The sequence below is a fragment of the Pleuronectes platessa genome, chromosome 18, assembly GCF_947347685.1.
Source record: "Pleuronectes platessa chromosome 18, fPlePla1.1, whole genome shotgun sequence".
Lineage (NCBI taxonomy): Eukaryota > Metazoa > Chordata > Actinopteri > Pleuronectiformes > Pleuronectidae > Pleuronectes > Pleuronectes platessa.
In genome coordinates, this window is record NC_070643.1 from 10,540,767 (window position 1) to 10,554,121 (window position 13,355).

The following is a 13,355-nucleotide window of genomic DNA, read 5'->3' on the forward strand; positions in this document are numbered from 1 at the left end:
ATGTCAGCCAGAAAGGGCTATCTTCTCCCTTCGCCAAAATACACCACAATAATGTCATGTTCGGACAGCCCGTCAGGAAATGCCTTTTTAGTAGATTCTCTGATCAGTGGCCGCACGGACAGCGGCGGAGGTCACTACACCGGGAGCGCGGTGTGCGTGCCTCATAGCACTGCTACAGAAGTGCCTTACGGACTACACAACTATGGATACTTCCCAGGTATGGGTAAGCGGAGCGAGCTGGGCGCCCAGAATATGGTTTCAGCCTCAGGTGCGTATATGTCCAGCATGGAGATGTGGATGGACGCGCAGAGGTCATGTCGAATGGATCAAGATCACCCGGTAGGTCCCCAGGTCGCGCCCTGCTCGTTCCCGCAGAACATTAAGGAAGAGAGCACCTACTGTCTGTACGAGCAGCCGAAGTGCCCTAAAGCCTCAACCGCCGAAGATCTGACCTATTCGAGATTGACTTCAGCCGGACTCGGCTCGAGTTCTTGTACAGTTACTGATGGCGGCGGCGGGGGCTCAGTGCCTGTGCCGGGCTACTTCCGCTTGTCTCAGACGCACGCACATTCTCATAAACTTTACAACACCAACGGCCCCCAACCGAACCCTTCCCATTCCCATTTTGGCTTACACCCCACTGCTACTGCTCGTTTCCACACGCCACCAACCTCGACTGCTGCCCCAGCCACGGCGCTGGAAGAACGGAGAACCGAGGAGCCCGTGTCCTCGGCGAAAGCAGACGTGCAGCCCCACGCTGCACCGGGGGCCGAGGAGACAAGAGAGTCCTCGGATGCAGAGGCGTCCTCAGCAGACGAGGCGGAGGTGAATGACAAAGAGAGACCAGCAAAGACCACTAAAGGTAATCCCATTTCATCATAGGTGTGGTCCTGCACTGGGGTTAGTTTGCATGCAGGTAGTGCAGGTAGACACTCTTTTTTAATTGTACCTGTCAAGTTGTATTCTACTGTTTAGGCTGCAGGAGTAAGACAGCTCCGAAAAATATAGATTTGTATAGATTATTCTGTCGTGCCTTCATAAATACAACTATCTGTGGTATCAATGCAATACATTTGTGCATTAAAACGCGCCAACATTTGATGCGTAACAACCTTAGCTTGAAAGCTGGACGTGGTTTGAGTTATTCCGTCGTACCGTGTCCTATGACAAAAATAGGTTATTTTTTAATTGTATTTAATGATATAGTACAATATTAAACATCATGAATCCAGTGTCTCTTGACCGCTGCGTAAAATACACAAAACAGGCTTACATGTTTTCGCGCAGGCCAACATAGTCTTTTTGTGCCATGTTTCCATAAGCTTACTTTTTTTTGTGAAATATATTGTTAATATTTAACTGGACAACCGATGTACAATGATGTATATGCAATGTTATATTTTGCAATTACAGTTGGTCCCGTTTTAATTAGAAGTCTAGTGTGTCTAACAAAGAGGGCATACTATACGCATAACACACACACCCACATGCACACAATTCCACACACAGACAGAATTCGTGGGTTACTGTAATATCTTCATAATATAAAGATAGACACACACATACACTCCCAGATGTTGAGAGGCTGCCTCTGTTTCCCCTCCACAATCACACACACACACACACACACACACACACACACACACACACACACACACACACACACACACACACACACACACACGCACACAGTCACACACACACGCATAGACAGAATCTACACACGCACACACACCATCACACGCCGCAGTGCCTCATGTTGCAGTGCGTAAAACCATGTATATATATCTGCCATTTTCTTTAGGAGACAAAAAAAGTGAAAACGTGGCCAACTGGCTGACGGCGAAGAGTGGCCGGAAGAAGCGCTGCCCATATACCAAGCACCAGACACTGGAGCTGGAGAAAGAGTTCCTCTTCAACATGTACCTGACCCGAGAGCGCCGCCTAGAGATCAGTAAAGGCGTCCACCTGACGGACAGACAGGTTAAAATCTGGTTCCAGAACCGCAGGATGAAACTGAAGAAAATGACGCGGGAGAACCGTATCCGGGAGCTCACCTCCAACTACGGATTTTCGTGATGAACCAAGAACGTGATCACAATGAAACAGAGGCAAGAATTGGTGAAATCCCAAAACAAAACAACCCCCCCCCCCCAAAAAAAAATCTCCACTTCTCCATCTCCCCTCACCACTTGTCCACATGACTCGTTTTGTACTGTGGGGTTACAACTTTCTTTTTTTTCCCCAGACACGCGTAATGTCAGTGCATCGTCCTCTGTGAGCTACTGAGAAAATACGAATGTTTAAAAAAAATGTATGAGGTACCATCTGATTGTTTTCTGATGTTGTGTTTTTTTGTATCGTCGACACGTATCTGTCACTTCTGTCGTATGTTTGGATTGTGTCGTCAGTGGAATTGAATCTATGCAGTTGAACCACACGCACACACACACACACACACACACACACACACACACACACACACACACACACACACACACACACACACACACACACACACACACACACACACACGCACACACACACACACAAGCACACACTGTGGAAGTGTTTGATTTGTCCACTTTCTCCCCCACCGCTGAACAATAACACTTTCCCCCAAATTTAGTCAAACAATTATGAATTTATTTTATTTCAATTGGAATTGCATGATATAAAGTTGCCTTATTATTTTGAGAATTTATTTTGAACCACTCTGGAATATAATACCCATGTATCACCCAGGAAAGAGTAATTCATCATGGCCATTAGATGTAGTCCACCATGATATAGAACTATTCTACGTATGAGCTAAATGTATAAACTGAATCTTTAATCACGTTGACGTTTACACACAAAAAACGGTGCGTAAAGTGAAGGAGAACTGTTTTTACTGTATATTTCTGTGTACATATGACATCGTGTTTTTGTGTAATGCTTAATAAATTATCAGCTCGCATTAAGGAGTAACTGATGCATTTTTCTAGCGTGGAGCGGGTTTCTATTTACAAGTTTTAAATGCTTTGTTTTGAAATTCAAATGTCAAAAAAGAATACGTACCCCAACACAGGGGATGGGAGTTGTTTTGTGAACCAGCTCAGACAGGTTCTCAGGGGCAAACGTAATGGCCATCGGAAATAATTAAGATATTAGGCTATAAGCCGTCTAGCTGCATGCCCAGCCGGCTATTGTAGAGTTTTATGACTGGCTGGTATATGAGGTTTCTCCCTCTCCTCTAAGAGCAGCTTCAGTCGTGGGAGAGCCTCTCAGACGGAGAGGAGGCCCGGCTCTCTGCTAGAAATCTTTACTGTACAGATGCGCAATGTGGATGGAACATTACCTTCTGCTTAATTCGGAATAGTAGGATTAACGCTTCTGGGAGATGGTAAGTGCATTCTTCATTGTGACAATTGTCTATTTGTGTGCCTTGTTACAGCGGCTTCCCTTTAGTGTTGTGCCACACACTTGCACTTTCTCAGCACAGACGCATTTGTGGACGCTCAATGACGGAACCGACGACCACGGTGCATTACCAATGGGATGATTGGGTTTCCACTTGAGGCCCGGATCGACTGTCGAGTGGTTTAGGTAGTTTCATGTTGTTGGGGTCCATTTCTAACTCTGCAACATGACACTGTCTTCACTGCCCCAGTTACATGCATCGAAACCAAGGGGGGAAGCAAACCGGGGACATAAAGATGATTGGGTTTGTGGAACATTGTGCAGAGGTGATTTGGAAGCATGTCGCAAACCTGCCCGGCTCATAAATCGGGGAGGGGTGGCTGGCTGTTGTGTATATTCTTTAACCTGTCTCCTGTTGTGTCCTCTATAGTTCTCCATGTGTTTTGTCGTTTTGAAGCGAGCCGAGCGGCCCATGTGTGCTGAATTTCAAACCTGATCAAAGCTGGGCTGCGGTATGCGTCGTGGACTTGGAATTAAAGGCTAAAGCCGTGAGTGTTTTCCGTGAGTAGTAGTGACGCAGACACGCCAGACAAGGCCTCGGTTACGACCACTGCAGTGGAGGGGAAGGGTAAGGTGAATGAGGCAACAGCGACCTCCGTGGGCAATGGGACCGGATGCTTCCGCTGCGCAATAGTGGCTCAGACAAAAGGAGGGGAAGGGCTTTATGGCGACATTTAGATCCGCCAGACAGGCTGTTATCTGCGGAGGCAAAAGAAGTAAATAGCCCCTGCGGTAAACCGAGTGAAAAAAACACACTGATTTAGGTTTACAGCCTAAGAGCCATTGGCACAGTGGCGTCTTTTCCTGCTCCAAAGGTGTTTGACTATTCTAAGTTTTAGTGCACGAATAGACGCACAGCCGTTCCTTTCCCCCCACGGCTTGTTTGATGTCTGCTGGACAAATAACGTGCAGGTAGTGAGGTGAGGAGCCTGCAATGCGAGTGCACATTTTGGACACCTTGTTTTGTTTTCCTTTGCTAAAATGCAATAGGAAGAGCTGCAGAGAAGAGAAAATTCCTGAGTGTTGAATTGCCTGTGGCCTTGTGGGGTGTTGGCCAAGCCCTTCGTTTATTTGCTGGTAATAAATAAAACACACAGGGTAACATGTGAGGAGATGCCGCTTTGCATATATTCAATGTGGGCTCATATAAGTTTAGGATATAATGCGCATTTACGCACAAAGCCACCCCCTTTGAAATCAGATGGTTATTGCAGTTTTTCTGAAACACACATTAAGTCTCCTTTAGTGTGAATATTATTGCTACCATTTAAAACACAATATGCATATTTGACAACATATTTTGGAGCCATTTGCGCGTTGGTTTAAAGTTAATGTTTATGTGTTTATATATTTTCTTTGAATGTAGTAGCGGGCATGTTTCATCCCGCTCCTTTGCGCATTTATTCCATTGATTGAGTAATCGCGCTCGTGTGTCTTGTTGTTTATCACCCCTCGCACCATTTAGCTCATTTTAACAGGAGCAAACCACAAACACCACATTACGCCTTCGCTGTATTTAGGTGTAACGTTACACCAAAGCACCGGCTGCTAGCGCGCATTACACTTCATTTGTTAATGGCAGTGACGATACCGACATAAAGGCCAAATGCAAGTGAAAACGGCGGTGCAAATATTCCGCGGCTTAAACCACGAAAAATGTGTCACGTCGAATACCTCTAATATATTTAAGAAATGTTTCTGCTCTGTGCGATTCAATTCAGCGGCTTTCTAAAATATAGACGTATTCACCGAATTTATTCAGTTTTATTTGCCTGTTTTAAAATGTAATATTCAATATCCTTTTATTTTCCATTGTTGTAGCTATTTTATATCACAAATGTTACTTTATATTTTATATTACGCACTTACAGGCTTTCCAGTAATTTATTTAATTAGAAAATATATGTTAACAAGTGTTTTAACACTAGTTGTAACCACGTTGTTATATGTATGTCGTTAAGTCAGAAACTGCAAATTGTAAATAAAATACTCCTCCTTTTTTCGTGTTAAAATCATGACAAATTCCAAATTAAAATCTTTTCCAATTCATAAAAACTAGTCCATGTTTGTTTATTTTCCAACTGTGGGATCACAGTCCTGCACCTTTGGATATAACATGAATGTGTGCTATAATGTGGATGTTTAGATCTTAGAGATGTATAGTTCTAGTTCATACAGTGATGTGCAATATCACTAAAAGAAATCACCAAATGCGGTTATTGTAGAAGAGTATGGCCACGTGATGAGAATGAAAGTGTTTGGCTTTTAACGCTTTTACGCTAAACTACCAAACTACCCAAAATATCCGCTGTAGGAAAATGTTGAAAAGTGAAAATAACTATTTTGGCAAAGGGTAAAATAAGAATTGTGGTGTTTTTCTCTATAAAGTAGGTTCGATATTTGAAGCGTAAAAGTACGGGCATTGAAGGATATCCGAAGAAGCCGAAACGCAGCAAAGTAAATAAAAATGTAATTTGTATGGACGTGGTTCGAGATCCAGACGCTGTTTGAGCTTCATGTTTTTAATACGGTGGCGTTTAAAATGTGTTTTTGGTGAGCAGCAGTGGTAGGGTGCTTACGTGGCCTATAAAATACCTCGTAAAATAAGCCTCCCAAAAACACGCACTGTATCATTTTGGATAGAGGAGATTTCACCAGGACCAAGTGGCTGAGAGGCTGAGAGATTTTTTCATTTTTTTTAATTTCTCGGTGATTCAAAATTGTACATCCCACAGATCCCAGTTCTCACTCATATCTGGATATTTCTTATCTTTAAAACTGGAGGTGGTTATAGGAGAGCGGGTGAGTATTTAATGGCCATAGGGATTGATTTATCCTTTATTGTTCAGCCTTTATGATCACGTGTGTGTGCTGCCCAATGGCGTGGCAGCCTGTCTCCCCATTACTAGCCCACTGTAGTTCTCTGTGGGGCCAAGTTGCTACTTGATTTCTCCACATTGTTATTTTGTGAGGCTGGGTTTACTGCGTGTGTATGTGTGTGCGGTGTGTGTGTGCGCGTTTTTTTTTTACTTTTGCATGTATCTGCTGAATGACTGCGTACATGTGAAAGTATAATTTCTCTGCCATGTCGACATCCGGAACGCTGACTAGTTACTACGTCGATTCCCTCATTCTGCCCGAGAGCGAGGAGGTCTCCGTGCCGAGGTACTCCTCCGGTCCTGGGCTCCAGCATGGCAGGCAGCCCGCCTCCATCGGCGACCACGGCGAGCTCGGGACTTGCACCTTCCCGTCCAAGCCTCCGGTGTTCGGGCCGCCGTGGAGCCACGTCCCGGCGCAGTTCCCGGGAACCTCTGTTTACCATCACCACTATGGGCACCCCCAGGGCCCGGTTGGCGCCGATTCGGACGGGCGATATCAGTCGTGGATGCTGGAGCCCATGTCCGGTTCCCTGCCCATGACCGGATTACCGACCACCCATCACTACGGAATCAAACCGGAGGGTCTGGGGACGCGGGCTGAGGGAGCGCTGCCGGGCTCCCACACCGCGCTGCTGCTCTCCGATTACGCGAACGGCACTCTGGCGACGACATCACCGGTGGAGAAGGACGCGCTCTCTGGCCAGACTGGGGACATGAGCGTGGAAGCGGTCGAAGAGAAACCCATCCTCGATCCAAGTAAGTCGCTGCACAGCCCTTTTTGTGCTCATAATATTTTTTAACAGCATAAAGAACAGAGGATGGGTGCGTGATGGGGGTGCGCGTCTGACTCTGAACGTGCCATTTCCTTATGGGGGCTGTTAATGGCCGAGGTCTCCCATTGCTATATTAACCTTTCGCAGCTTTTAAAGTGAACGTGGACAGAGAGAAATGAGGAGGAGCTTTTATTTGGATGTAGCTGCGTTTGTCTTGTCACTCTCCTCAACAGTATATTATTGGAATGATTATGTTCTCCTGCGCCAAATTATGAGTGATGTGTTTATTATTATTATTATTATTATTATTTGGACACGTAGTACTGGGCCCTCACACCCACTGTCGCACCCCACTCTTTCCAGATAACCCAGTGTCCAACTGGCTCCACGCGAGTGCCACGAGAAAAAAACGCTGTCCGTACTCCAAGCATCAGATCCTGGAGCTGGAGAAAGAGTTCCTCTTTAACACCTACCTGACCAGGGACCGTAGGTACGAGGTGGCGAGGCAGCTAAACCTCACCGAGAGACAGGTTAAAATCTGGTTCCAGAACCGCAGGATGAAGATGAAGAAGTTTAATAAAGACGGCCTACCGAAAGACGGGTGACTGAACCGTATAGACAGAAAAACAGTATTAAGGCTGATGAGCTTTTCTGTGTGGAAGCTCTTAACTCTGCTGGACCTTGTTTCTAAACATCATTGTCTTATTGTTCTATATAACAGAAGCTATTAGGCTTAAATGTCTTATTAAAAAAAGCATGTTGGGCTTCATTTTGCTGCGACTACCTTTATATTGCACAATTTTAACAGTGCCCACTCGTTTATTTTTTCATTTGTTCCTTTCTTATGTTGATATTTTTTTATTAATACCTCGTTAACGTGTATTAGATGGACTGGTCCCTGTGCTTGTTTGTGTATGGATGTTTCTAGCTGTGTGTTTGTAGCTATAGGCTATTTGTTGTCTATCTCTGAGTCACTTGAGCGTCTAGCTTGTAAAGAAACTGTGTTAATTTTATTGTTTCTCCCTTACTGCTATAGAACTATGACTGATGACCATGAATCTAACATTGGACCCGTAGAACAGCCAGACTCATCGCATTTTGAAGTATAGGTGCATCAACCTCACAAACCTCTTTGAAATGCTCATAGGTTAAAACATGATGTAGAAGCTAAATTACACGACAGTATATTGACTACCTATATGTCCTTCAACTACCTACAATACGTTTTCCCGACCGATGGTGGATTATAATAGATTTGCTTGCATTAGATACTGAACAATGTCAGAATTTCAGGGAGTAACATTTTGAAAGAACGTACTGTTAATGAGAGAAAAATGGAATAAAAACACTGTAGGCTACTTATTGAATACCTCACGGTCTGCTGACCGTCTGAATTTTGGTTCACAAATGTAATTTGTACTTTATTTATTAAATAAAACAAATTATATCTGCGAAAGCATGCACTTTACACTCTTATTTCATTCTGACCGCATATCGAAAAGGATTATAGTGGTGTACCTCAGGATTCACGAATGTTTGCTGCGCAGAAATAATCTATGGCTGCTAGTTTGCATTGCAAAAAATTATCAAGGTTAACGCTGTCAACACACACGCGAAAATTCGTAGTGCAAATTAAGGATATTTGGATACTTGAATATACAGTGCAAATTCACATTTTACTCATTTTAATAAGTATATGCAGGTATTTCAATTTGTAGGACACACTCACACTCACACACACACACACACACACACACACACACACACACACACACACACTCCCACACATACCCACCCCCCCACACACACACGAATCAAAATGCACACACGTGTAAGTGAAAATCCGTGTGTGTCTTTCTGGACAGGGGACAGAGCTGCGTCTTGGCAGAGGATGTTGTTAGCTGTATACAGCCATAAAAGACAATTACCGCTATAACCTTTTATGGGGTGCAAAGCGCTGCGAGGCGAGAGGACACAAAACAAAAAAAGACATCGAGGGCTTCGACAGCTGAAGCCCAAAATAATGCAGCCGATGTGCCTTTGCTCAGCTCACATATGACACAGGCTCTCAGCCTGAACCTAGAGCCACCTCCATAACCGGATCCAACAGTATGAACAAGCCCATTGTCAAAGAGTGTGATGGATTACACATTTAGGTTCATTTTTGTCTTGTTGAAAAGATTACATCAAATAGATAATCAAAGGGTTTTCAAGAAGAGCTCAATACGTCTAGTTTTAAAATATGGCCTCCCTGCGTAATGTTGCTTCAAGTCCCTGCATGTTGGGGGAAATATTTGGCACTAAGACATGTAACGTATATAGGTTACGAGAAGTGAGCAAATGTGGCGTCACCTGGAGCTGCAAAGTCACAGCTCTGTTCTTGTTCACATTAAAGGTCCCACCGAGACGGACGTAGACGCGTATATTGTTGTAGTTAGAATTTAAGTCGGACTTTGGCACAACTGAGGTGCTGTTGTGACGCGTTAGGAAACGCAGATGGACCCAAACTTCAAAGACTCGTCCAGAGACAGTGCAATAAAACGCCTGGTCTGCTGCACTGTCTGGCATTCCAGTTTTAATGGTTTTATTGCCATCCAGCCACAATTAGGCCGTTTCCAGAATGGCACCCATTTGTTTTCTTCTTCTCTTTCTGTGGGACTGCGCCGTGGACAAAAGGCCGAGCGGAAATGATCAGCTTTATTGGATTCTCCCCGACGGGGACGCGTAGGACTCACGGTCATTTGGAGAGATCCTTTGTTCCTATACCTGGGAACCTTCCGCCCTCTGCTCCTCTGCTGCTTGAGGAGAAGGAGCAATAAAGCCATGCAGCTAGATCCATACACAGTTAAAGGCTTAATATAGATGCTTCTATCAAAATATAGATGCATCAGTCTGTTAAGACACAATGCTTTGCATAAAATAACAACTGCAAAAAACAAGTCACGTATAACGACAATTTCCTTGCGTAAAATCTTGTATTTTCTGCCTGATTGCAGCAAATGACAAAAACATTTCTGCATCCCTACCATGTGTAGTTCCACCCAGTCACCAGGGAGTGGCGACACTGTTCCACAACAACACACACACCCATACACACAACCACATAAACACACAGACACACAGACACACAGACACACACACACACATACACACACACACACACACACACACACTACTTTGAACGCTGCTCTCAAATGAACCTGCCCTGGCGAACAAACTGTTGTAACATTTTAAGGGTCCAAATAATTTCACACATCTGCAGAGAAAGGAGACTGTAACAGGCGTTATGACGCTCACTCACTTTGTTCTCAAATAGTAGCTTCTCTCTTCACCGCGGTCTTTCTCTATGGGAGGTTTTACAATGGTTTTATAGACGTAAACAATCTTAAAACAAATGACCCTGTTTATTAAAATGGTTATAAATACTACCAAGTAATCTGGAGCATTTTCCCTCTGTGCATTTATTCCTGTTGAATACGTTGATATTTTACAGTCACAATGTTTACCAATAGTCTATATTAACAACTAGCGTTGCAAATGTATATTATATATTAATACAGGCAATAACAAAATTACAGTATTAACCTAGTTATGATAATAATAATAATAATAATCCTGACAGTAATAGTAATGGCAATAAATCATAAATACCAACAATAATAATAACGATCATGATGATTTTCTCTACGTAATTCTGGCTTTCTTTATTTTTATTCTGTGTATTGCAATTATATATTTTTTAACACTATAATTTATGACCCAGCATAATAATAGCAATACTACTAGTACTACAACTACTAATAAATTAGTTATAGCTCTTGTAGCAAAATAACCTTTTTATATGTCTGCAAAATGTTCACTGTTAAAATCGAAATATCTGGAAATTCAAATAATTGCAACCTATTACAAATACGCAGCGTGTTTTCTATATAGCATGAACTATTTGCGTTGTTAATATCGTGCATCAATAGTCAAAATGCAGTTTCATGCGTAAAGGCACGAGTACGTGTTTTTAAAAGCAACATAATCCAATCAAAATTGGAATTGTAAAAAGCTAATTTATTTATTCAATTTATAATAATGGATATTAGGACAAATTGTCAGTCAGTGTGTTATGTTTATCTTGAGTATTGTATTATAATAATGTCATTACAACTAAATTTAAAGCTTTTGTATTGTTGATTGGCTGTAAAGCGCCGTTGAGAAAGGTAAACTAAATCCAAGACCTTAAATAACGCAAATCACCTTTTGATCAGTGGGATTGTGTGAATTTCTCTCGTGTGTGTTTGTGTGTGAAGTGTTAATCCCATGCTGCAGTGCTGCGCCATCATGAAATCCGTCTCTGTCCGCTGATTGGCTGGGAGCTGGCCAGGCCTGGGTCACGTGGTGAGTTCTTTTGGTCCAGAGCAAAAATGGGGTTTGGTGTAAATCTAGTGTGTATTGCTGTCATATATCACGCTACCTCGTAAAAACGACACTGAGGATTCTGGGCCAACACATCAGAGAGGGAAAAAAATATGAGTTCTTATTATGTGGATGGTCTTCTTAGCGCGTATACGGCGGCGGCTCTGTTTCCGAACGCGGAACGGGCTTCTTGTCGTGCTGGATCCAGTGGAGAGGACTATGGCTCTGCTCGAAGTGCTGCGGCCATTGCGCTCACACCGTCCCTGTCTGGAGTTTACAGCGTCAATAATGCAGTATACCAGGGCCGCCCCGTGTTTACCTCGGGCTACAGCCAGGTGCACGATGCGCACACACTGCACTGCAGCCCGTTTGACCAGAGCCGCATATTCACCGAGGGCGCCTGCAATCCGGGGCTGGGACCCCTCACCTCTCCGCCGGACAAACACTACCGGATGTACCCCTGGATGAGATCATCAGGTACGTCCTGATTCTGTCTAATGCGTGCCGTTTCTGAACCCTCGGGTCAATGCTTTCACAAAGCGTTGGGATACTTACACTGGCCGTTAGCGGTTCAATTAATTTCGTGAAGCCATTGGTGTTGCATGGAAAGAATCGTAAAACTTTTATTACGCAACTAATGAGTTCTGCAGCCATAAATTCATTTGGCCAGCGCTTCTGTGTGTTCAGTACGCAGAGACCTTGCCGCTGGGGGGTTTCTCTGCACTCCTATTACTCTTATAGCCTCTTCTCCCCTTTGTGGTTGTAAAAAAGACCGGCCTGTTGTGTAAATCAGTTCCCCCTGCACTCTGCAGCTCCTTTCTAATTGGGTCTGCACTGCAGAGGCTCGTGGTGTTTTCTGAAACTCGCTCGTACATTGCTGGATCAATATGCACCAGTACTATCGGCCACATAAAGAAGTCAGGTGGATTTAAAATGCGGTCCACTTTGAAACACAGACATTTGTTATGATTTTGAGGAGGTGTTGGGCTTGTAATCTAATTACTCATGGCTCCTTCGGTGTACACAACATTACTGGCTTTTAATTGGAAAGGCATGCAGAGTATCAAAGGAGGCATAAGCCAAACACCCCCAGCATGACTACTCTAAACAGATGCTGAGAAGCAGAAAATCCTCTCCCCTACTGATTAATGCGTGCGTAAAATATGAGCCACAATTAATTTCACAAATAATCACAAATTAACGAGACTCGATGTTTTTATTATCATTTAATACCACTTTATTTAACAATTTATTCATTGATAAAAAAAAAGTCACAGCTCATGCGTCTTATCTTGTTTTCCACAGACCCAACTCGTAAGCGTGGGCGACAGACCTATTCCCGGTACCAGACCCTGGAGCTGGAGAAGGAGTTCCACTTCAACCGCTACCTGACCCGCAGGCGGAGGATCGAGATAGCCCATGCCCTCTGTCTGTCAGAGAGACAGATCAAAATCTGGTTCCAGAACCGCAGGATGAAGTGGAAGAAGGACAACAAGGGCGAAGCGGTGCCAAACCCGGCGGAAAACGACAGCGACACCCAGGCTGTGTGCGAGGCCGGGGGGGGCGAAACCGAAGAGACCAGGGCCCCCGCGGGGCCGGAGTCAGAAACGGCTGCAAAGTAAAGAATGAGACAGAAATTAAAAAAAAATCCGAGCGTGAATGAAAGAAACACAGTGTTGAATATGAGTTAGGAACCGAACAGAGGCACCATTCATTCACTGCAGCTTCACAAGCTCATTAATTGAATGACAGCTTAGGGTCATTCTGTAATAAAATTTAACAGTAAACTGTGTAAGATCGGCATTTCATATTTACACCGAAAATGCTTTTAAAGAGA

The 13,355-nt window shown here is 43.8% G+C and overlaps 3 protein-coding genes across 3 annotated transcripts; all 3 read left to right on the top strand.

The window, feature by feature from the left end:
• LOC128461828 (homeobox protein Hox-A10) lies at window positions 1–2,079 on the top strand. Its single transcript, XM_053446959.1, has 2 exons — window positions 1–862; window positions 1,805–2,079. The coding sequence occupies exons 1-2, from the start codon at window positions 1–3 to the stop codon at window positions 2,077–2,079; spliced, it is 1,137 nt and encodes a 378-aa protein (XP_053302934.1).
• Window positions 2,080–6,547: 4,468 nt separating this feature from the next.
• Window positions 6,548–7,719, top strand: hoxa9a (homeobox A9a). The gene is made up of 2 exons (XM_053447450.1): window positions 6,548–7,097; window positions 7,478–7,719. The coding sequence occupies exons 1-2, from the start codon at window positions 6,548–6,550 to the stop codon at window positions 7,717–7,719; spliced, it is 792 nt and encodes a 263-aa protein (XP_053303425.1).
• A 3,912-nt stretch (window positions 7,720–11,631) lies between these two features.
• LOC128461800 (homeobox protein Hox-A7-like) lies at window positions 11,632–13,140 on the top strand. Its single transcript, XM_053446915.1, has 2 exons — window positions 11,632–11,995; window positions 12,824–13,140. The coding sequence occupies exons 1-2, from the start codon at window positions 11,632–11,634 to the stop codon at window positions 13,138–13,140; spliced, it is 681 nt and encodes a 226-aa protein (XP_053302890.1).
• Window positions 13,141–13,355: the final 215 nt, after the last annotated feature.

Bases quoted from the DNA above. Each gene is read 5' to 3' on its own strand.
- LOC128461800 (XM_053446915.1), top strand. From the start codon at position 11,632: ATGAGTTCTTATTATGTGGATGGTCTTCTTAGCGCGTATACGGCGGCG. The intron at 11,996-12,823 runs GTACGTCCTGAT...TGTTTTCCACAG, and splicing joins CCCCTGGATGAGATCATCAG to ACCCAACTCGTAAGCGTGGG.
- hoxa9a (XM_053447450.1), top strand. From the start codon at position 6,548: ATGTCGACATCCGGAACGCTGACTAGTTACTACGTCGATTCCCTCATT. The intron at 7,098-7,477 runs GTAAGTCGCTGC...CACTCTTTCCAG, and splicing joins GAAACCCATCCTCGATCCAA to ATAACCCAGTGTCCAACTGG.
- LOC128461828 (XM_053446959.1), top strand. From the start codon at position 1: ATGTCAGCCAGAAAGGGCTATCTTCTCCCTTCGCCAAAATACACCACA. The intron at 863-1,804 runs GTAATCCCATTT...CATTTTCTTTAG, and splicing joins ACCAGCAAAGACCACTAAAG to GAGACAAAAAAAGTGAAAAC.